The sequence below is a fragment of the Nycticebus coucang genome, chromosome 18 (genome assembly GCF_027406575.1).
Source record: "Nycticebus coucang isolate mNycCou1 chromosome 18, mNycCou1.pri, whole genome shotgun sequence".
Lineage (NCBI taxonomy): Eukaryota > Metazoa > Chordata > Mammalia > Primates > Lorisidae > Nycticebus > Nycticebus coucang.
This window is the reverse complement of record NC_069797.1, coordinates 43,348,431-43,372,904: the sequence shown is the minus strand read 5'-3', so window position 1 is coordinate 43,372,904 and position 24,474 is coordinate 43,348,431. Positions and strand designations below refer to the sequence as shown.

Genomic DNA, 24,474 nt, shown 5'->3' with positions numbered 1-24,474 from the left:
CTCAGTCTCCCAAGTAGCTATGAATACAGGTGCATGCCACCACAACTGGCTAACTTTTTAATTTTTTGTAGAGACAGGATCTTGCTGTGTTGCCCATACTGGTCTCAAATTCCTGGCCTCAAGCGATCCTTCCACCTTGGCTTCCCAAAGTGCTGAGATTATATGTGTGAGCCACCAAACCTGGCCCCAAGTGACATCCTTTTTTTTGTTTTTACTTGTTGCATTATGATTTAATGTAATTGTACAAAATTTTGAAATTACAACTCCTGCCATCTTCTAAAAGGAAGATTATGCATGCCTTCATATTCAATTCTGCACTATTACATTTGAACAATATTGTGAACTTTACATCATGATAGACTGGTTTAGAATTCTCATGCAATACCTCAAACTATAAAATGGAACCAACTTTTAAGACTTTGTAGAAACTTCTCACACTAAAGATAAAACCCATTTTTAAATGGGCAATTTGGGTTACAATATACCAGGTAGCTAGACTTTGAAATGTTGGTCAGTCACTATCATGGACCTTGAAGTGGCTTCTAGTCCTCAAAAAAAGGAGTAACTATTAACAGTCATTTAGGTGACAACGAAATATTCCTGTCACTTCAGAAAACTAATCTATAGTTCTTCTCAATTTTGTTTCTCATAAAATAAGAATTGTGTAACTAGCTGCTTCCCCTGGGATAAGACAACGTTAACAGTGGGTTGAACTGATTATTACACAATTATGCTAATATTTTATTAATTCAAAAGCACTTTACAAGTATAGCTTCCAATAGGAATGTTACACTTGGATTTTGTACCAAGCTAACAGATTTGAGTTTGCAAGGAAAAACAGGCTTTCAAGTTAAACAATTGTAACCAAAACAAAGGATTCTCAAAAAACATATTACAAATGATGGCATCAAAAAAAAAAAAAAATCTTGCACCATAACTCAAAAGTTTGGCTCTACAGTGTACCCTTAAACTAGCAGAACATTGGTATTTTGATATATAGCAATTACATAAGGAACTTATGGACCTAAAGCAAAGGTAAACTTTCTTAGAATTTATCAGATTCTATACTAACTAGGCAATCTCTGCCCAGAGTGAAAACTGGTTGAATTTTTCAAAAACTTCTAATTTAGTACAATGATGTAGCTTTTGTTTTTACCTGCTGGTTTGTTTCACAGCAGCTTAATAAAGATTGCTTATTCAACTATAGTTGCATACTGTATCTCAGACATGGGGGAAAAAGTAAATCTTAGTTCAGTTTTTGCCAGTTTTGTTTTTATGTATAAAAAAAAAAATCACACTTTAGCTGTGCGAGATTTAGAGGTTTATTATCAGTCTATGCAAAGCTAAAATTCAAAGCAAATTCAATTTTGCTTGAGGGAACATTGTAAAGTAACAATTCTTGGTATTACATTCCTCATATGATCCATTTCAAACCATACAGAATTATACTTTTTGTGTTACTGTTCAAGAGACAAACAAATTTGAACAGCTAAAACATCTTAAAGAGTTATAAGTAGGAAAATTAGTCCTTCAGATATTAAAACACATTTTAAAGTTATGGTAACTAAAAGAGAATAGTATCATTGTAGAAAGAGAAGAAAAGATGAGCGAAGCAGAATATAATCAAGAAGGATATAAATCTTTTACAATTTGAATGGTTATTTATTTATTTATTTTGAGACAGAGCCTCAGGCTGTCACCCTGGGTAGAGTGCGATGGCAGCACAGCTCATAGCAACCCCCAACTCCTGGGCTCAAGCCATTCTCCTGCCTCTACCTCCCAAGTAGCTGGGACTACAGGCGCCTGCCACAATGCTTGGCTATTTTTTTTTTTTTTTGGTTGCAGCATCATTGTTTGGTGTGCCGGGGCTGGATTCGAACCCACCAGCTCAGGTATATGTGGCTGGTACCTTAGTCGCTTGAGCCACAGGCGCTGAGCCTTGAATGGTTATTTATATGCTTGCATATCCATTCAGTAAACAATTAATGAGCCTTTGCTATCTGCTAGGGACTGTACTAAGACTATCTTAATTGCCCTTAGTCTATCTGATAAGAATAGTTTTATCTATTAATGATATGTTCTAGAGACATAGAATGTACTAAATAATAAATGTTGTCTATTATTACAAAATGTGGTTAAGAGCTGGAATAGATGCTATAAACAAAGTGGAATGGGAATGCAAAGGAAGTGCAGGGTGGCGCCTGTAGGTAGACCGCAGCCAGCTAAAATCAACAATGACACCTGCAACAAAACAATAGCTGGGTGTTGTGGCGGGTGCCTGTAGTCCCAGCTACTTGGGAGGCTGAGGCAAGAGAATTGCTTAAGGCCAAGAGTTTGAGGTGCTGTGAACTGTGATACCACAGCACTCTACTGAGGGTGACATAGTGAGACTCCGTCTCAAAAAACCCCCCAAAAAACAAGGAAGTAGCAACTGGGAGGAGGTATGAACAGATGTAATGGTTTACCAAATACTAGAGCAGTGTTTCTCAACCTTCCTAATGCCACGGTCCTTTAATACAGTTCCTGTGGGTTGCGACCCACAGGTTGAAAACCGCTGTACTAGAGGAAACTGGTATTATTTCCTCTAACCAATTTAATCCATTTATACTAACTCTGTCCAATACACAGCACAACAATGGATATGCTCCCTACCTGCACTGTCCAGGTGTGACCTCTAGTCACATGTAGTTATCAGGCACTTAAAATATAGCTAACATGACCCAAAAACTAACTTTAAATTTTATTTTATTTTTTTTTTGAGAGATGAGTCTTACGACATTGCCCAGGCTGGTGAACAGTGGTTAATTACAGGTGCCATAATATAGAACTACAGCCTCTAACTCTTAGGCTCAAGAGATCCTCCAGCTTCAGCCTCCTGAGTAACTTGGACTACGGTCATGCACCATTGTTTCTGGCTAATAACTTAAATTTAAATAGCCACATATATAGGTAGTAGCTACCTTATTGGACAGCATAGGTCTATATAATAAGAGTAATATACAAACCAAAGAATGATACAATGGTTTATACTATTATCTAGGCACTATCTTGATAGTTAATATCAGGTATTTGTTTTTCTCCACCCCCATTTTTTCCTTACAGTTTCCAAACTCACTTGATTGTTCTGTAATCCTCTGTTATGAATGAGTCATATGAGGACATATCTATCTCAGGGTCTGCATTTGGGGCCATTGCTGCTGCAGAGACCAGATGGGTTGGAGTGATACAAGTGGATAATTGCTGGCTGAAAGAAATAGTTTTGTTTTGTTTTGAAAGAAATAGTTTTTGACAGCTAGTGCTTAAAAAAAAAAAAAATCAAAACATTAGGTTGTATGTTGGCCTCAGTTTTCTTCTTGTGCGCATCTCCTTAGGCTGTATTTGCCCTTTGAAATCCTTTTCTCTTTCAAGTGTACCCCTGATTTTCAGTTATGTAAAAATGTTAAAGGGAGCAAAGCACAAAACAGCATTTACCACCCTGTATTATGTTAATGAGGAAAAAAAAAGAAATTTAAAAAACTTGATCAGCTTTTTGAATGTAGTCATTTTAAAAATAATTTCGAATAAGAAAACAGGTAAATGTAGTCACAGATTAAGGCAAAGGCAAGATGGGAATAGAATTGGGAGTCCAAGTTACCAGGCTGTTCTAGAACACACCGTCTCTCTCCTTTGGGATTTGTGTTCTAGACTGGAGGAGGAATGTGTAGCCATTGCCAGCTGGCACATGTTTTCTCAGGCTGTCAAGCTATATCTGATTTAGTAAAGTAAAAACAGTTTTTTTGTTTGTTTGTTTTTTACCTGAGATGTAGGAGGACCCTTTAAAATACTGGCCTGAGAAAACCTAATCTCTGTTTGGTTATTTCAATAGCTGCAGTTTCAGTGGAGAACAACTTGAGTGGATTGTGAGATACAATCTCTTCATTTCATTCAGTGTTGCTTAAAAAGCTTACACACCTGTCCATCTACTGAGGGATACAAGTATGTCTCAGGAGTCAACTGCTCCCCTGAATTCTCTCTCCTTTTTCCTATCCAGGGTTACTCATATAGGCAGATTTTAAGTATTTTTTTCTTCTCTCTCTTTTTTTTTTTTTTTTTGGTTGAGACAAAGTCTCACTATATCACCCTTAGTAGAGTGCTATGGCATCACAGCTGATAGCACCCTCCAGCTCTTGGGCTTAAGCAATTGTCTTGCTTCAGCCTCCCAAGGAGCTGTGAGTATAGGCACCGACCACAACGCCCGGCTTTTTGTTGTTGTTGTTGCAATTGTCATTTTTGTTTAGCTAGCCTGGTCTGGGTTCGAACCTGCCACCCTCAGTGTATGTGGCTGGCGCTATAACCACTGTGCTATGGGTGCCAAGCCTTTAAGTATTTTTTTCCTTAGAGAAATAGAAAACTTCAAACTCATTTGTTAACCTATTGGTTAAACTATTTAAACTACTGTCTAAAACTTTACAAATTCATAGCAATATGTAATTCAGTTCCAAATGATGGTAGTTTACAGGAGAGACAAGTTAGGGAACTAGATGTAAAGAAAGAGTTCAGGAACAAAGAGGGGACAAAGACAAATGGTAATCAAGGTTAAGTCTTCTTATTCCTGTAGCTTTAAGCTGTTTGCATAGGCCTCTCCTATTTCAATTGGCTGGATAACCACTGTTCATATTGCAGTCGTTCTTCTAAGCATGGGAGGCTTGGTTCTGCAGGTGATAACCACAGCAGCCAGCCAAAAGGGAACCAGAGAGCAGTGTGGCCAGAGCACTTCCCGGGGTGAAAAAATCAAGAATAGGTCCAGCCCTGACCATAGATTTTCTCCTCATGACATAAAGGTATTTTGATGGCAGCTGCTAGCTGATGATTTTCTACTAGTTTGTCATTTTCTTTCTTCAGAAGCAGCATTTCATTTTTCTTGAGAATGATGAATTTCTTCTATTAAGGAGGAATTTGACTAAGGTGACCTACTTCTGTCTTTACCAAGCAGGCAAGTAAAAAGCAGTTTTACAAGGCTCTTTATTGGGGGTTTCTGTTTCTTTCGCAGAGATTGAGACAGTGAAATTGGCTCGTTCTGTCTTCACCAAACTACACGAGATTTGCTGCAGCTGGGTGAAAGACTTCCCTCTCCGCAGGAGACCCCAGCTTTATTATGAGACATCAATCCATGCCATCAAAAACATGCGCAGGAAAATGGAGGACAAACATGTCTGCATCCCTGACTTTAATATGCTCTTCAACCTAGAGGTAAAGGGCACTCTGGAGAGTCAGTGAGATTTAAAACACAAAACAAACACCTTGATGGTCCTGTTAGAAAAGGAGAACTTTGGATATATAGGGTGGACACAAAGTTTGTGTGCAATTGTGTGCAATGTTAAACTATTTGAAATAGTATGTCCAGGGCTAAATGCAAAGTGGCACAAATTTGTCTGCATTAGACAACAGCTAAGGAACTCATTATTTTATGTATTTTATGGTATTTTGAATAGGCAGGGCATTCACATGTTCTGAAATTGGGAAAATAAAAGTTTCTCTTTTATTATCCTAGTCTTCCAGATACTCAGTTCTCCTCCATGAAAGCAAGAGAGTTCCTTGAATAACCTTCTGGAGCTATTCTATGAACATACACAAGCAAAAAGAAAGAAGAAAACCTGTTATATCTCAATAAAGCTGTTTTAAAAAGGAAACTATAGTATAATCAAATGGTATTTATTAAGTTTTCACATTATTATGCTGCTGAAGCAACACAAACACAAGGTCTGCTCAGCAGTGTTGGTGGGCTGGTAATTGGGGCTTGTGTTATATATAGATGGATCAGCTGATGGCTGTGTTTCCAGTACCAGGTCTGTGCAAATGTGACCCATAAAGCTTTTGTGTGACTATGTCTTACGTCACTATGCCCACTTGAGGATTATACTCACATTTAAGGGCATTATTATTAATTGGTTGTTGACGTGGTTGGTTTTATTTTGCCTTCTAATTTCAAAATAAGCCTAGAGGCCTCAGAAAGGAGCACCTAGCTATAGTGGAATAGGCTTTGAGAACAATGTGGCAACATGTATTTAGAATTAGAAACATACAGATTTTCACGCCTTTCAATCTGGTAATTTTGTTTTTAATTCTTTATTATAAGGAAATACAAATACAAGAGAGTCTCAGATCTATGTTTTGTTTGACATAAATTTTTTTCTTTTGTAGAGACAGTCTCACTTTATTGCCCTTGGTAGAGTGCTGTGCCATCACAGCTCACAGCAACCTCCAGCTCCTAGGCTTAGGTGATTCTCTTGCCTCAGCCTCCCCAGTAGCTGGGACCACAGGCACCCGCCACAACGCCCAGCTATTTTTTGTTGCAGTTTGGCCCGGGCTGGGTTTGAACCCACCACCCTCGGTATATGGGGTCGGCGCCCTACTCACCGAGCCACAGGTCCCGCCCTTGACATAAATATTTTATACATTGTTTATAATATTGAATATTAAGGGGCAGTGCCTGTGGCTCAAGGAGAAAGGCGCCAGCCCCATATACCAGAGGTGGCAGGTTCAAACCTGGCCCCAGGCAAAAACTGCCAAAAAAAGAAAAATTACAAAGAAAACTGCAAAGAAAAAAAAGAAAATTAAGTTATAAAAGGGAATAACTATGATATGCTCATAGTTCCTATTATATGAACTACTTAAAATGATGACTTTGAATAACAATGATATGGGGAAATTTTAATATGATAAATGACAAAAGCTAGGATATAAAAAAATTTTTTTTGAGACAGAGTCTTAAGCTGTCACCCTGGTAGAGTGCTGTGGCATCACAGCTCACAGCAACCTCAAATTCTTGGGCTTAAGCCATTCTCTTGCCTCAACCTCCCAAGTAGCTGGGACTAAGGTGACCGCCACAATGCCTGGCTATTTTTTTTGTTGTAGTTGTCATTGTTGTTTGGCAGGCCCAGGCTGGGTTCGAACCTGCCAGCTCCAGTGTGTGTGGCTGGCACCCTACTCACTGAGCTACAGGCACTGAGCTATAGTATATAAAATTTTATGAACAGTATGATCTAATTTTATTTTTATTATTTTATTGTATTACTTTTTTTTTTTTTTTTTTTTGCAGTTTCTGGCCAGGGCTGGGTTTGAACCCACCACCTCTGGTGTATGGGGCCAGCGCCCTACCCCTTGAGCCACAGGCACTGCCCCTTTATTACTATTTTTTTTTTTTAAGACAGAATCTCAGGCTGTCGCCCTGGGCATCATAGCTCACAGCAGCCTCCAATTCTTGGGCTTAAGAGATCCTCTTGCCTCAGTTTTTCTATTTTTTGTTGAGACAGGGGTCTCGCTTTTTTGCTCAGGCTGGTCTCAAACTCGTGAGCTGAAGCTATCCACCCACCTTGGCCTCCCAGAGTGCTAATATTATACGTGTGAGCCATTACTCCCAGCCTAATTTTATTTTTAAAATATACGTGTAGGCTCAGTGTGGTGGCTCACGCCTATAATCCTAGCACTTTGGGAGGCCAAGGAGGGAAGATTGCTTGAGATTAGGAGTTTGAGACCAGCCGGACCAAGAGTGAGACCCCATCTATGAAAAATATAGAAAAATTAGCCAAGAAGCAAACTATTGAATGGTTCAAATGCAATTTTATGATTAAGTTTCTTTTGCCAAGACAAGCCACAGGTTTGGAAGTTCCTCCCTCGCAGTTGCCTTTGCAAGGGAATGTGAAGCTAAATCTCAGATGATGGGGCAAGGCAGAGTGTTGAGCCACACAGAGCATTCAGGCATCTAATACGGTTCAAGCTTGGTTAACTAGCTTAGAGACTCTGCTACGTATGGTGAGAATTCATTGTGAATATGAAATGATTTATGAAAGAGGGTTTGTAGTTTAGAAGTGTGTATATGCTTTCATGTCTTTATGTATTTTAAACCTAAACATGATTGGCCTTGCACTGGAAGGCCAACTATTTTCTATTGTTCTCAGGTTCTAATTTTACTATTCTCATACTTTCTCTTTCCTTTTCCTCCCTCCAACTTGTAACAGCAATTTTGAAGCAAATGTATGTGGGTGGTTTCCATGGTATAAGACAACAACTTCACAGAGAGAAAGCACTTCTGCCTGAGTTTCATCAGGCATGATGGGTACCAGTGTTGAGGTGTGTGAACACAGATACCCTAATGTGGCAGTATTTCAGCAGTTGATCAGAAATGTTAAAAAAGAGAAGCAATTATTATTATTCTGAGTTACAAATGCAGTGGAGGAGAAGGACGGGAAAGAACGATTCCCGGGGTAGGCGATACCCAACTTCCTTAATTGTTCTGTATCTATTGACAGGACCAGGAAGAACAAGCTTACTTTGCAGTGTTTGATGGCCACGGGGGAGTGGATGCTGCCATTTACGCCTCGGTTCACCTCCATGTTAACTTAGTACGCCAGGAGATGTTCCCCCACGATCCTGCTGAGGCACTGTGCCGGGCTTTTCGGGTCACTGATGAGCGGTTTGTACAGAAAGCAGCCAGGGAGGTACGCCACTTTCCAGCTACGAATGCAGTAGCCACGCTCAACTTGGTCTACGTGGTTAAAAGGCTGTTTAGGTTTTTCTCTTTCTGGGCAGACAAGTTATCCAAACTGTATTCTTGATCCACAGGGTTGGCTTCTGTTACAGTTTTAGGTCTAATTCCCTCATCAGAAATAGTTTCAGTGGGGTACAATGATGTACAGCATAGAAACTTTCAAGCTGTAATGTTCTGGATTCATTTCTGTAATCATTGCTAGATTTGGCAGGTGAATTTTATTTTTCTTTTATTCACCATTGCCTGTCAGGTTCACACCAGGACCATCTCTCTAAGCAGACTCTTGCTAACAAGATTGGATATGGTGAATAAAACAATGGTCTAAAAAAGAAACAGAAACTGGGATTACTTCCATACATTTGGTTCTAAATGGGTAGGCAGTGTTTTGCTATGTATCTTTTGAGGGAAAATTTGCTCGGAGAGGGTGAATCCTTAGATGATCCTCGAACTGATTTTTTTTCTCTCTTTTTTTTTTTTTGCAGTTTTTTTTTTTTTTTTTTTTTTTTTGCAGTTTTTGGCCTGGGCTGGGTTTGAACCCGCCACCTCTGGTATATGGGGCCGGCGCCCTACTCCTTTGAGCCACAGGCACCACCTGCTCTCTCTTTTTTCTTTTATTAAATCATAGCTGTGTAAAAGAACTGATTTTTTTCTTCACAGGAAAGAAAGACGTCATAGCTAAGGTTAATCAGACCTAAGTTTTTAAACTCTGAATGAATAACAGGGCCTCTGTATTAAGGTCTCTAAAAGTAAAAAAAAAAAAAAATTAATTACCATTCTGGGCACTGGTGCATAATTAACTACAGTACTCTATATTGGATTTTAACCTGGGATCAGTTAAAAATAATTTTTAATTTTTAAAAATAATTACAGCATTAAATACATAAAATAAGCTTCCTGCCCTATGGCTTAAATATTAACTCTGTGCACTTGGAGAGATAAAAGTGATCATTTAATTCATTTCTGTAATTTCTCAGATATGCTAAAAAAAATAATGGAGCTTAGAATTAATGAAAACAGTAATTAATAGCTACTTGGTATCAAGCAAGAGAGATATCCTTTATCTTCTCTTTTGTCTCCCAAGTTTGGATTAATAGTTAAGTTCAACAATAGTAACCACTAGTGTCCACACAAAGAGATGGGGCTGGAAAATGAAGTCCAGCCCTTGCCCCCACGACTTCTGGTCCCTTGAGGATCAGCATTCTCCTGGCTCTGTCTGTCTAGGAGCTGCCGGTTCTCTTCATTCTGACTGAGGACAACATCAGGCCCTGACAGGTGATCTGAGAGCAAAGAATCACTTTGTCTCCCGCATCCTCTATTCCTTTTCCTTTGTCTCCTAAAAATTATGGCTTTTTCTATGTTACTTCATTTGTTTTCTCAGTGATCCGGGTCTCTCTCAGTTCTGCCAATAGTTTTCTTATCTCAGCAGTCACTTTTTTCCTTCTTGTGCTTCCACGTGCTGCTAACTGCTAAGAAAATTATTCCTGTTGTGAAGCAGCCCTGCCTCCCGTTCTTTCTGGGGCACATGCACTTAAGTGTCTTTATCATGTGTTCTAAGGGGCTGAGTTTTTGAACATTCTGTGTGGGAAGACAATTTATTGGTGGGTGAGGATTTATAACAAACTTTCCCTCGGGAGGGAAAATGAGAAATTGTTGTCTCTTTGGATACAAGGGGCTTTTTACCATTCCTGACACACTGATTCTAATTTAGGCTAGGACCTTAGTAACAGAAAGTCATGCACATTTGGTGGTGACTCATGTCAAAAGGAGATGTCATTTTCTTTCTTTTTTTTTTTTGGCCGGGGCTGGGTTTGAACCCGCCACCTCCGGCATATGGGACCAGCACTCTACTCCTTGAGCCACAGGCGCCGCCCAGGAGATGTCATTTTCATGTAGTAGGATCAAGAACTTAAGTATAGTGGTAGCTACTGCAGTGAAATTCTAGGCTGGTTACTTCTTTATTCAATGTTCCAGAAGGAAAGGACTCTAAGAATATTGTAGGGAGGATATTTTTTTAAAGGTGAAAACATCTTAGTAGGCTGGTCTGAAGATAGTAAGTTACCTCAATCAATTGTTCACAGTCACTTATAGATCAAACTCCTTAGCCTGCTCTCTTCCCTTCTCGCTACTGTACTTGACTAGTCTTAATTTTTTATTTTTAGAGCATCTTAGTACTCCAGGGAATATTATGCCAGCTCTTGGCTCCTTATGTTAATATCCAGAGAGCATCTGTTCTATGCCAGTCAGGTGGTTTATATATGATTTTGTATAGCTAGGACTCTCCCACTGAAAATATAGTAGGTTAGTAACAAAACAGAGACCAAAATATAGAAATCTTTAAGGATTGATACTAGTGGATTTAGCACTGGACTGGGTACTGTTTTGTATACTAAAGAGTTACCTGCCCTTGGGCAAGTAACATAACCTGCCATAGTTTTCTTATTTGTATTAAAAATGGAATTAATAATCATCTTTGCCTTTCCTATTACAGCTCAGGTAAATTAATGTGTGTGTATATACATAAATACATACATGCACATAAAATGCATTAAGAGATATGAATTGCTGTATATTTGTGAAATTGCTAAGAAGTATATATTAATTACAATTCACGTCTAAATGAGAATTTAGTGTCTATTTGCACTGACTCTAGTTTTATTTGAACTATTTCAGAGCTTAAGATGTGGGACCACTGGAGTCGTAACTTTCATTAGAGGCAACATGTTACATGTGGCCTGGGTGGGTGATTCCCAGGTTATGCTTGTAAGAAAGGGCCAAGCTGTTGAACTGATGAAGCCACACAAACCAGATAGAGAGGTAAGTACAGTTGGTTCTATTAGAGCACACACCATAGAGGTAGTTTTCTAGTTATTAATTAGCACTCAATTATTATAATTATTGCCATTAACTCAGCAACTGTGCCCACCTTCCAGTGGAGAAATAAAGAGCACCTTTTCATGAAGCTGATGAGTACTGTAACTGATGTTCACTGTTAAAGTAGATGAATAAACCCTGAATCCAGTTATTTGCTTCTTTTTATTGCATTGCTGTTTAGGATGAAAAGCAGCGAATTGAGGCCCTTGGAGGTTGTGTAGTCTGGTTTGGTGCCTGGAGGGTGAATGGAAGTCTGTCGGTCTCCAGAGCTATTGGTAGGAAAAACAAATTTTTGTGTCTCCAAATTGTCCTCTAATAGCTCATTGTCTTACACTTTGACACAAGAGAACCTAAGATGACAATTTATATTATCAGAGTGTTTATCATTATTTAAAGTAATAACTGGACAGTGCCTCTTTTTAATTATTTGATTTAGTTAAACCTGTCCATTTTCATAAATTCCATTATTAAAAGGAAGCCATATCAAGACATGAAGAATTTACTAGTTTCTATCCTTCCCCACCCCTTTTAAAAAAAAATGGAAGCCTTTAATTGTGAGTATATAAATCTGCTTAAAACCACTGTGATCAGGCACAGCACCCATAGCTCAGTGGTTAGGGTGCCGATCACATACACTGGGGCTGGCTGGTTCGAACTTGGCCCACGCCTGCTAAACAACGACGACAACTATAACAGCAACAACAAAAATAGCCGGGCATTGTGGTGGTTGCCTGTAGTCCCAGCTACTTGGGAGGCTGAGGCAAGAGAATCGCTTAAGCCCAAGAGTTTGAGGTTGCTATGAGCTGTGACGCCACAGCACTCTCTACCAAGGGTGACAGGTTGAGACTCTGTCTCAAAAAAAAAAAAAAAAGAATGCATGGACAAATGGAATTCACATCCAGTCCCCAAATTTAGTTTATCATTACCAGAAAATTCCAGAACATTAAGAAAATCTCAAATGATTTAGTTTCACCACTGATTTGAGTTCCTCTCACTCTTTAGGAAGGTGCTGGCAAACTGTGAAGTGGCCCAAATATAAGCAGCAGAAGGCTGAAAGAGAGAGCTGAGAGATTCTACAAATACCTTCTGAAAGACTGAGGGTTGGCTTTACCTTAGACTGAGGGAGTTATTGGCTTTAGAATAAGGCCAAAAGGGGAGGAATTTCTCATTTCTATTATACACCTTATATGGAATTATTTTTAACAACTCTAACCAAAGACCTTCCTCTTGATCTTGCCTGTCTTTGTCAGAGGATTGAGGAGTATCTTTAATGCTTGTTACAAAGCCAGCTTACTAGAGGATACTTGCCTTTTCTTGCTTCTAAAAATATAACACAAAGGGAAACTAAAGCAGGGGAAGAAGGTCCTCGAACAAGGGAGACTGCACAGAGGAAGTGACTTTGGGTTGGATATGGAGTATAGCGTGTAGGGAAGGAAATCCCAGGAATAGGGAAGTATAAATACATGGGAGTTTGAAAGAACAAGGAGCATTTTAGGAATAGCAGTTAAGTAATAGGAGTCTAGAGCAGACAGTGAGAGTGGTACAAAGGGATTACAAGTATCAGCACCCATATTGGGAAAGGCCTTATATCTAGGCTAAGTAGTCTGGACTGTACCAGGTGAATAAGCAGGTTTGCATTTATAAGGGTATTGGTAGGGAAACGGGAGATGGACCAGAGTAGACAGCACCTCCATGGGCAGTCACTCAGGAGGCTGGCAGTTTGTTAGATGAGGACAGCTACAAAGGGAGGTGGGCAGGGTATAAACTGATGAGGCAGATTAATAGTTGGAAAAACCCACTACTCAGGTTACAGAGAATAGTCAGGTGTGGGAGAATAATCAAGTAAGGGGCAAGTGTAGATTCTGTTTCTTGGGCAGTTTGACGGTAAAGGGGAGAAAGGAAATAGTCTGATGGCTTGAAGCAAAAATTGATTTGGAAAGGGTTTCTTTTATTGTTTCTATTTTTCAGGATAGGAGATTTTAGATTTGAGCGTGTTAGTAGGAAAAACAGAGCAAGTAGGGAGAAGCTGAAGATGAGAGAGTAGAGAAGCCAGAGTCCTAGGAAGGCAGAGCCAACAGAATAGGTCCGCTTTGAGAAGGGGAGGGGATAGATACCACTCACTCTGAAGAAATGGTAGCTGATCCAGGGGAAATCTCTACAGATTAAAAAAAAAAAAAGTGGGGAGAGCAGGAAGTAAGGACATTTAAGCCTGATAAACATATTCTTCTTTGAAGTAGGAAATTAGGACACCTATGAAAATCCAGTAGCTTAACTGGATGAAGAAGTTAAAGAATGTGAGAAAGATTTGGAAAGCTCATGAAATAAAATAGGGGCTACAAAGGGGCAAGAAAAAGGACTCCTGCGCAGAGTTTAACACTACTTATGGAATAAATAATATTTTAACTTAAAAAATGAAAATCTTTTCAATAGTTTCTCCCTATTGAGCCCTTGAAATTTATGATCCAAAGTTGACAGAGGAATGATACGTTTCCTAACATATGGAGAGGGGAGGATGAAGACAAGGATGTTGCCATTTCTACCATGAAATGGATATTCATGTTCTCCTATTAAATTTGGGGGTGAAATGTCATGAATCTGATACCCAACAGTAAAGCCGGTGAAAAGGCAGAATTTTGGCAGCATTTTCTTGGTGCAAATCCTTGTATGTTCTGTTCCAAAATAACAAACTAACAGTTGCAATATTCTTTTTAATTAAAGCACTAAAACAAGATTTTTGGGAACAGTATGAGTCAGATCACACTTATTTTTAGAAATGGAATTCAGAAAATAATGATGATAATACACAGTCAGGTAGAATAGGGGATGGGGAAATTTAGTAAAGTGGATTGGTGGAGGACATTGAATCCTGGGATCAGGTTTTAATTAGCTCTAATAGGCTACTGGGAGGCATTATAATATAGAAGTGAAATTGACAGAATTAACACCATGCTTGAGAAACATGGAGACTAACAGAGATGTGACTAAGGAGAGAGGGTTATGTATTTGAGAATGAGTGTAAGGAGGGAAGCTGAGCATTTATAGGGTCAAAAAAGTAGTTTTTTGCAGTAGATACACTAATACAGGTACTTATAGTGAGCAGCTGCCTACTGTTCTGCATGTCTAGTTGGAAGGCATGTTGCCCACATTGGTTCTAACAGAGTTATCCACAGGGCTCCTATAGAGCAGTGGTTCTCAACCTTCCTAATGCCATGACCCTTTAATACAGTTCCTTATGTTGTGGTGACCCCCAAGCATAAAATTATTTTCATTGTTACTTCATTAAGTATAATTTTGCTACTGTTATGAATCGTAATGTAAATATCTGATATGCAGGATATACTTAGGTGACCCCTGTGAAAGGGTCGTTCAACCCCCAAAGGGGTTGCGACCCACAGGTTGAGAACCGCTGCTGCAGTGCTTTCTGGGCCTATTTGAGGATTAAACAGGGATGTGAAATGCTCGAAAGAAACCTTCTTTGGGTCAAAGAGAACCTATAATAGATATCACAACAATGGGTGGTATATAGCGGGATCGCTTAAGTGCATTTATTTAAATTCAATTTATCTTTCCCTAATCAAGAGGTTCAGTTTTAGTGGAATGGAAAGGACAGTAGGTTCGCTGCCCATAGCACAGTGGTTACGGCACCAGCCACATACACCAAAGTTGACAGATTTGAACCTGGCCCGGGCCTGCTAAACAACAATGACAATTGCAACAAAAAAATAGCCGGGCATTGTGGTGAGCGTCTGTAGTCCCGGCTACGTGGGAGGCTGAGAGAAGAGAATCGCTTGAGCCTAGGAGTTTGAGGTTGCTGTGAGCTATGACACTACGACACTCTACAGAGGGCAACATAGTGAGACTCTGTCTCAAAAAAAAAAAAAAAAAAAAGGATAGTAATTGATGAGAGTTGTGTAGGTAACATGTAGAAGAGCTAGGATTAGGACTCAGGCAGTCTGACTTTAGGCCCTGTGGCCTCAGTGAGCCTAAGCCACATGCCACTAATTTATAATTGATAAAGACTTTGTATATATCTGGCATGCATTTGTTTATAGAGACAGGGTCTCAGTCTGTTGCTGAGGTTGGAGTGCAGTGGTGTGATCTTAGTTCATCCCATTAAACTCCTGAGCTCAAGCAAGCTTCAGACATGTGCCACCATGCCTAGCTAATTAAAAAAATTTTTTTGGAGAGATACGATTGACCAGGCTAATAATGAATTCCTTGCCTTAAGCAATCCTCCTGCCCCAGTCTCCTAAAGTGCTGGGATTATAGGTGTGAGGCACTGTCCCTAGCCTAATTTTTATTTTTTTGAAATGCCAAGTAATGATGACTTATGATGTGCTACTCTAGGGATTATTGTTCTCAGTACCCTGTGTTTTTGTTCTTATAAAGAAGTAGTCAATAAGTGAGTGTCCCTTGTTGTGATCAAGCTTTTTTGTTCCCTGATAGCCTAAGGACTCTCTTGCTAGCCTCTTTCCAAATACCCAAACGAAAATAATGAATGGATCCAACTCTGGATCTGAAAGTTCTAAACACACTGTAAATGATCAATTATTTCAGTAGTCTGGTGATAGAAACCTGCTTTAGTGTGGGCCCACAGCCTCCAGGCTTGCTTAACTGCTCCAAGGCCTCTACCTTCTTACTATACATTATTCCCTCTGGGTCTTTGCTTTTGCTCTTTCCTGAACTAAAGGACCTTCACTGCCTTATCTTTCCAGGCTCAGCTCAAATGCCATTCTGTGAGTGGATGAGCTAAGTAAGAAAATAAAGAAATAAGGGCCCACAAAGGCCTTGGAGTTTCACAGCTGTTAGTAAGTGGCAGGATGGATAATAACAATAAAGACAGAAAGCAGGGGTGATCAGAAACATGAAGGAAGAATATGGGAATCGCTGCAGACAAGAGAAAAATGGTCAGACATTTTCTGTTCTCTAGATTTTAGTAAAGCAGCATTAAAATGCAGAAAGCCAAATGGACTGGGAGTCAAGATAACTGTATTCTACTTCCTTTGTGTGAGGCCTTAGATCAGCCACATAATTTTTCCTGACTTGAGGGAGTTGGACTTGATATTTATTTATTTATTTATTTATTATTATGTAGAGACAGTCTCACTTTATCACCCTTGATAGAGTACTGTGGCTTCACAGCTCACAGCAACCTCCAACTCCTGGGCTTAAGCAATTATCTTGCCTCAGCCTCCCGAGTAGCCAGGACTACAGGTGCCTGCCACAGCTAGTTTTTGGCTGCAGTTTGGCCGGGGTCAAGTTTGAACCCGCCACCCTCGGTATCTGGGGCTGGCGCCCTACCCACTGAGCCACAGGCGCCACCTGGTATTTATTTATTTTTGAGACAGAGTCTCAATATCACCCTCAGTAGAATACATGACGTCACAGCTCACAGCAACCTCAAACTTTTGGGCTTAAGCGATTCTCTAACCTCAGCCTCTCAAGTACCTGGGACTACAGGTGCCCACCACAAACTGGCTATTTTTTGGTTGTAGTTGTCACCATGGTTTGGCAGGCCTGGGCTGGGTTTGAACCTGTCAGCTCTGGTGTATGTGGCTGGTACCGTAGCTGCTGAGCTACAGGAGCTGAGCCTGGACTTGATATTTATTTATTTATCGACAGAGGGTTCCTCTGCTGCCCTCAGTAGAGTGTTGTGGTTGTCATAGCTCACAGTAACCTTAAACTTGGGGTTGAGCGATTTTCTTGCTTCAGCTTCCTGAGTAGGTGGGACCTACAGGCACCTGCCACAATGCCTGGCTATTTTTTCTATTTTTAGTAGAGATGGGTCTCAGGCTGGTCTCAAACTCCTGAGCTCAAGCAATCCACCTGCCTTGGCCTTTCAGAGTGCTAGGATTACAGGCATGAGCCACTGTGCCTGGACCCCAGACTTAACTCAAACCTTTCTTCATGCTTATACCATGAAGCTATTTGTTGATTTCTGAATAAGAATCGAATGAATAGGTGTTTAATGAACAAATGATCATAAATTTAGTTTCTTTCTTTCTTTTTTTTTTTTTTTTGTAGAGACAGAGTCTCACTTTATGGCCCTCAGTAGAGTGCCATGGCATCACACAAGCTCACAGCAACCTCCAACTCCTGGGCTCAAGCGATTCTCTTGCCTCAGCCTCCCGAGTAGCTGAGACTACAGGCGCCCGCCACAACACCCAGCTATTAAATTTAGTTTCTTTCAATGTGGACTTGTTCTCAGATCTCAATTAAATCAAATCTAACTACCAGCAAAAGAACAGATTTACTAATCAAGGAAGTTTTGCTACATAGAATTGAATTTTTAATACAGCAACAAATTTAGATTTGACATTATTGCTTTCCTCAGCTAAGTCTAAATCATAGCCAGAGGTACAGATTGTCTAAACTAGACAAAAAATTAAGCCCAGGGACTGGCAATTATTTAATTATGAGTAAGGAGTAAACAGTATGGGATTGCTAGAGAACACAAGTATTTTATCAAAAACTTACGTTGTAAGTTCTTTCCAGTAAATTCAGTTTACAATTGAGTAAATTGCGGTCTGAGTCATGGCATTGGCCATAAACATTCTTAGCACATAAAGTAAATCAAAGTCTGACTTCTGATGCCCTACTTGTTTCCCACAGGAGATGCTGAACATAAGCCGTATATCTGTGGGGATGCAGATTCTGCCTCCACTGTTTTGGATGGGACCGAAGACTACCTCATTCTGGCCTGTGATGGCTTCTATGATACTGTAAACCCTGACGAGGCAGTGAAAGTTGTATCTGACCACTTGAAAGAGAATAACGGAGACAGCAGCATGGTTGCCCACAAATTAGTGGCATCAGCTCGTGATGCTGGGTCAAGTGATAACATCACTGTTATTGTGGTTTTCCTAAGGGACATGAACAAAGCTGTAAATGTTAGTGAGGAATCAGATTGGACAGAGAACTCTTTTCAAGGAGGGCAAGAAGATGGTGGGGATGATAAGGAGAATCATGGAGAGTGCAAACGCCCTTGGCCTCAGCATCAGTGCTCAGCACCAGCCGATCTAGGCTATGATGGGCGTGTGGATTCATTCACTGATAGAACTAGCCTGAACCCAGGGTCCCAAATCAACGTGCTGGAAGAACCAGGCTACCTAGATCTTACACAAATAGAAGCAAGCAAACCTCACAGTGCCCAGTTTTTGCCACCAGTTGAGATGTTTTGTCCTGGTACACCAAAGAAAGCAAATTTTACTAATGAGCTAATAATGGAGAAAAAATCAGTTCAATCATCATTGCCTCAATGGAGTGGTGCTGCAGAGTTTCCCGCTTCTTTCAATTTGGGTTCAACAGGGCAGCAGATGCACAGAATGGAGAGCTTGTCTCCTGTCTGTCCTGGGTTGGAAAACGAACAGTTCAAATCCCTGGGAAACAGAGTTTCTAGATTGTCTCATTTACGCCACCACCACTCAAAGAGGCGGCATGGATTTAGGTTTAATCCAAAGTTTTATTCATTTCTCTCTGCTCAGGAGCCTTCCCACAAAACAGGCCCTAGCCTATCCTCACTTATTCAAAGTGGGAAGAGAAATAGAATGTTAAGTTCTCTGTTAAGAAGGCAAAATAGTTGGAAAGGGCACAGTGAAAACATGAGGCAGCTCAGTAAGAGTCATGAAATTCCATACCCAGATCTTCACTGGAGCTGTAAAATGTAATAATTTTTCTTTAAAGTAGGCTAGCTAGCTCTCCCCCAATAACACCACTGTCAGAGTAGAAATAAGGTAGACATTTCTAAAACATATGTGCTTCATCATGAATCCATGGACGGCTCAATTCTTAAATGTAAATATATCTCTAGGAAACTCAAAGTACAGTGTTTTCAATCTAAAAAAAAAAAGTATTGGCATTTTCACTTGCAAAATTATAGAACTGGTTCCTGTGATGTGTCTCCACCCCTACGTCCAATCCCCTCCCCACCATCCCTTCACATCACTAGTGGAAGGTTGCAAGTTAGTTATGTCCCGATATATAGTGTTGAAATCTCAACAAAGTTGAAATCTGGTCTGATGTGCCTAATATCTATGGAAAATTTAATGCAAAATTCAGTTAGGTAATGTCCCTCAAAATTCTGGGGACTATGAGGAAACATCCCTTCCCCCCATTTGGGGGTAGGCAAAAGACTAAAAGCCATATGGATTTTAACTGGTAGCAATGAAAGTAGAAAACTAGTGTAAAAGTGTTATCTTCTCAGACTTGTGAGGTGGTTTACAGTCAAAAAGATTTATTGATTTTTTTTTTCTGTAAAACAGAACTTTTTTGAATTAAATATTTCGTAGGGTATAGTTATTTGGGGGTTTTGGTGGAATTTTTGTTAGCATTTTAGGAGACTGGTTTTAATCTATGATGCTAATATGTTTTTCACTGTACCTTCATCTCAGGAATAGAACTAGTTTAATGGAGATGATGTCAGGTACAAATATACTAGAATTAAAATGCCATTTAAAAAGAAAACCAAATAGCATTTCTATATTTTTGCCTTTATTTTTTAGTTCGGACAGCAAAGGCAACTATTACTATAAAATAAAATGTGGTGTTGGAGACTGAAAATTGCTAGTTTCAACTCCTTTAAAATTATTTCCCCCAAGGAAATAAATTGGTATGAAGGAGGCTGAAAGAATTGCCTAAAGTGAACCCAGAGGCCAAGTGTGAAGGAGAACGCAGGTGACTGAGAGCCAGGTCTGTGTAATTATAATTGGAGGATGCACCAGTGTCCTGTTACTTGCAGCTTCTGACTGCCGATATAGTTACTCTTAAAATATATCTACTTTTGCCATTTCTGCAGTTTCAAGCTAGAAGCATATCTTTAAGGACAATAAATAATCAGATTCATTCAGTGAAGCAGCCTCTGATTCTCTGAGAATCAAGAATGTCTTGGTGTTATCTGTCCTTATCAACTGTGGACAAGGGTAGCCCATTGCAGTGATCACTCATTCTGTCAGAACGCACAAATGCTCTTGCTGAGAAATGTCCATTGCCTAATGGTATTTCTACATGATGATACAATTACTTCATGTTCCCTAGTCTCATAATGGAGGACTAAAATTCCTGAATTTTAAAAAATAGATGACTGTAGCATATTTTGAGTGTCAGTATAGCTATAAAAAATAACAGCTTCATTTTAACTATGATCAGATTGTTAATCTACACATTTTATTTTTAAAAATTTGGATGTAAGTAGAGATTTTTCAAATATTTGTTTTCTCTTGATTTTGAAGTCAATTCTTTTCTCAAGTCTGTGACACATATTGAAAAGTGAGTGAACATGGCTCCAACTACGTGACTAGAATCTTCCATCGTTCTGATGCTTTGCCCCCATACATGGACCTCACTTGTATATGTCATTTTCTGAAGCCTAGATCTTGTTAATAACCCATCGGGTGCAGTGTTGGTTCCAAATCAAATTATCCTAAGAAAACAAGAAAACAGAGGCAGCAGAATATTGGTACACATTATAGTTCAAAGTGCTTGGCTAAGTAAAACAAACTTTTAAAAAATTTCTATAGTCTATTGGTAATGTTTTTGATCAGAGTAGAGGAGGAAAAAGTTACAAGTGATAGGCCTTTTCAGTGTGGAAAAAATGGCTGGATGAAGCTGGGACAAACACAGACCCATCTTTAAGGGTCTGGATTTTGTAGTCTGATTACACAGCAGTGTTAACTCCATTTCTCATACCATTACCTCTAGAAAATAAAGCAAAGTAGTTCTAGTGTGATCATTATAATCCAATATTGTAAAAATAGTTACTATTCATTTGTTTACAACATGCATATTTATAGAGTAGTTAGGTACCATTTGTAAGGTAAGTCCTTTAAAATTCTGTAACACATACTAAAGTAGTGGTTATTGGTTTGACACATGCTGCTCTTGGTTCTATAAACTAGATAAAAAGCAGTGCTTTGTGAAATGCAGTGTTATATCTTAATGCCACTGGCGATAGAAAGTAGTTCCCTTCAGTTTAAATCCTGTGCCCTTATTTGCTGCTTGCTGAAGTAAGCAATAAGTAACCCTCTAACTAATGGTATCTACACACTTCTGTAACTTGTATTTAATGATGGTGTATCTGGTGATTGTAAAAATATTAGACAGATATAAAAGTATCTATATCTATATATTAACTGTTAATGCTGAGGTATAATCTGTGAATTATGTGTTTTGTACTTTTATTCATTGTGTAATTTAGTGGTGATGAGAGTTCTATACTCAGTCCCTAAAGAGTGACAGTATCCTTTTCAGTCTAACATCTGCATCAATTTGTTTGCCTGCTAAACAAGTTTTGTTAGAATAGGAATAGTAAAACAAATATAAACAAGAGAGTATAGTATTGGTAGGGAAACAGACTTCAAGTCACCAACTGAAGTCATTACAAACTCCTTGTACATTCACTGTGAGTTTCAAAGGGAGTCAATCCCTGATTTAAAGGTTTCCTTTGTTCATTTTCTAGATGTGTACTTTTGCGGGGTATCTGAGGTTAGGCAACATCACAGCATCAAACACTGGGGCGATTAATCCCATTTAGGTCTGTACTAAAAAGGATGGGTAGAAACACATTTATGTATATACCTTTCTTTACCTAGAAGTGCCATCCATTGTCCTTGAATTAATAAGATTAAAGTTACTGTTGCACTTAATTTAGGAGGCTTCTTGAAAGTAACACCTTTTCCAAGGGCAATGTCAATGTCAACACTAAGTCTAATTCTGACCACATTTATAGTGGTAGTGTCAACACTGCATTTTCATGGCAACCACACTCCATCGTTGGAACACTGTGCCAGTAAGAACTACACCATCCAGTGGGCAGATGAAAATGACTCATAGAGAAGTTTGTTAACAGATCAAATTGCTGTGGTTCAAGTACTTTCCTTCCCCCATCCAAGTCTTCCTGAGGCTTTGTGATCCAAATTATTAGTTTTTAGACCTAATTTATTCACTCAGTAAGCATTTTCACCTAAGCAAATCCATAAAAGGGGATACTATAGTTTTGTTCACACCTGAATTTGAGACAAATTTTCTTCGGATCATAAATATGCAGAAGAATATTTTCACCTGTGAAAATCATGTGACATTAAATGACAAATACCCACTCTTCTGTTTTGCCTTGCAAATAGCTTAAACATCTCTTACAAAACAAGATACTGCCAGTATTATAACACAACTCTTTTCCAGACAAATAGTACTGTGTTAAAAATTAATTGTTACTTCCTCTAGCAATATTTTATCCACTTTGAAGACTATTTATTGTACCAATTAGAAAACACGAAATGGGACAGGGAACTCCACATGGACACAGCAGTTGTTTTTGAAAAGGAAATACTCTAATAAACTTTGATGTATTTGATAATCCACAGATACATCATTGTGAAAACTCTTACTCTAGGTGCTCTCTGGTGAGGCAGGCTTTGTTCTCTTGGTCATGACATTTCTCTGCAAAGAATTCTCTATGGAGTGAAACAAATGAAGTGAATAATTTCTTACCAAGTACATTTATCAATTTATAAACCTGCTCTCTACAGCTCACTTTTGAGTTTGGTTGTAATCATGAGTGATCCTTCATATTTTATTAAAACTGTTCATACAGGTAAGGAGTATGTTGAAATTTTGCCAATTATCTTAATAAAACCTAACAATTTTAAAACCATTAAGTCATTTGTCTTTTTATTTAAAAGAAAGTTATTCAATGTTTAAATTTGGACAGATTCCCTCAGAACTGGGAAAAAACAAAAAACCAAACCACCCTGGGATGGTAATTTTCTTAAGCTTGGAACATTTAAAAAAGAAAATTTGCTAAGTGCTGCCTTAACATTATTTTCCCCCAGAAGACAACATGTACATGTTTCCCCCCTTTGTTTAAGCTGGGGGGAGAGGAAGACAGGAATCAGAATCCTAAAAGAGAAGAGGAACAGGACCTGCCCTGGGAAAAGGGTGACTCCACAAATCAAATCTCCAGACGACTTCATTCTGACAGCTCATCCAACCACAAGTTTTTCTCTTTCACTAAGGCCTTCTTCCCCTTTAGGAAATAATCGGGCGAGTTGTGGTTCCAAGTCTTTCTGGAGAATTATGGGATAAGATAAGAGACAGAAGGGATGATGTGAAAGACAGAGTGAAGCCTAACGAGCAAGACATCTATCTAAAGGGATGGAGTTGTAACGAAAAAGATCATGAGATCTACTGAGGAAGCAAAGAGAAACCTAATTTTTCTGCAAAAGACAATGTATGGATTGGGGGTAGCATGACCTTGGGAAAGCTAAAAGTACATTCTGGAGAAAGTAGGTAAGAAGCCGGCCTTTATGCCTTGCAGGCTTTAACATACATTTAGCAAGGAGTGGGGAATCTTATCAATATTGGCAAGAAAGACAGAATGTGTGCACAGTGATATGTGTGTAACACACCCCTTTTTTCATTTTGGGGTTGACTTAACATTAAAATGAGGTGGAGGCCAGGCACAGTGGCTCATGCCTGTAATCCTAGCACTCTGGGAGGCCATGGCAGGTGGATCGCCTGAGCTGAGAAGTTCAAAACCAACCTGATCAAGAGTGAGATTTGGTCTCTACTAAAAATAGAAAAACCAGCTGGGCACTGTGGTGGGTGCCTGTAGTCCCAGACACCTGGAGAAACTGAGGCAAGAGGACCCCTGGAGCCCAAGAGTTTGATGTTGCTGGAAGCTATGACCCCATGGCACTCTGAGAAAGGTGACATAGTTAAACTCTGGCTCCAAGAAAAAAGGGGGGTGGAGGGGGAAGGTAGAATTCAGTTCTTTACTTCAGGTCTTTTACAGGACTCCAAGAGCCTGCCAAAACTTTTGAGTTGGCAGTGTGAGACTGAAATCAAGTCTCTTGTTCAATCAAACAGGTAGTTGTGCCTAGTGGAACTGGGTGGGAGGTGGGTGGGGATGTCGGTCAGTGCCTGGGAGTTTGAGAGCTGCAATTATTTCATTTTATTTATCTCTAGGGCCAGTGCTTGTTCAGCTACTATATAGCTAGAGAAAAAGAAAAAAACTTGTGGCATTTAGAACAGGTAAGGGTAGGAGTGCACAATTTAACCCTTTTCTGGCATGGCCTTAGGTC

At 39.4% G+C, this 24,474-nt stretch overlaps 2 protein-coding genes across 3 annotated transcripts in view; one reads left to right on the top strand and one right to left on the bottom strand.

The window, feature by feature from the left end:
• The window catches only part of PPM1E (protein phosphatase, Mg2+/Mn2+ dependent 1E), a 196,642-nt gene extending 177,368 nt beyond the window's left edge, over nucleotides 1-19,274 (top strand). The window contains exons 3-7 of the mRNA XM_053567798.1: nucleotides 5,030-5,229; nucleotides 8,289-8,477; nucleotides 11,198-11,341; nucleotides 11,580-11,673; nucleotides 18,011-19,274. Of these exons, the coding sequence (XP_053423773.1) occupies nucleotides 5,030-5,229; nucleotides 8,289-8,477; nucleotides 11,198-11,341; nucleotides 11,580-11,673; nucleotides 18,011-19,065 (1,682 nt within the window). The 3' untranslated portion in view covers nucleotides 19,066-19,274. The remainder of the gene's footprint in view (nucleotides 1-5,029; nucleotides 5,230-8,288; nucleotides 8,478-11,197; nucleotides 11,342-11,579; nucleotides 11,674-18,010) is intronic.
• TRIM37 (tripartite motif containing 37) overlaps nucleotides 1-24,474 on the bottom strand; it is a 183,709-nt gene that overhangs the window by 833 nt on the left and 158,402 nt on the right. Inside the window, exon 25 of one of the 2 annotated variants that reach the window (XM_053567797.1) lies at nucleotides 19,406-20,816. The exons of the other annotated variant lie outside the window; for it this stretch is intronic. Coding sequence (XP_053423772.1) covers nucleotides 20,807-20,816 — 10 coding nt within the window. The 3' untranslated portion in view covers nucleotides 19,406-20,806. Of the gene's footprint in view, nucleotides 1-19,405; nucleotides 20,817-24,474 lie in introns of those variants that run through there. 2 annotated transcript variants of the gene reach the window in all.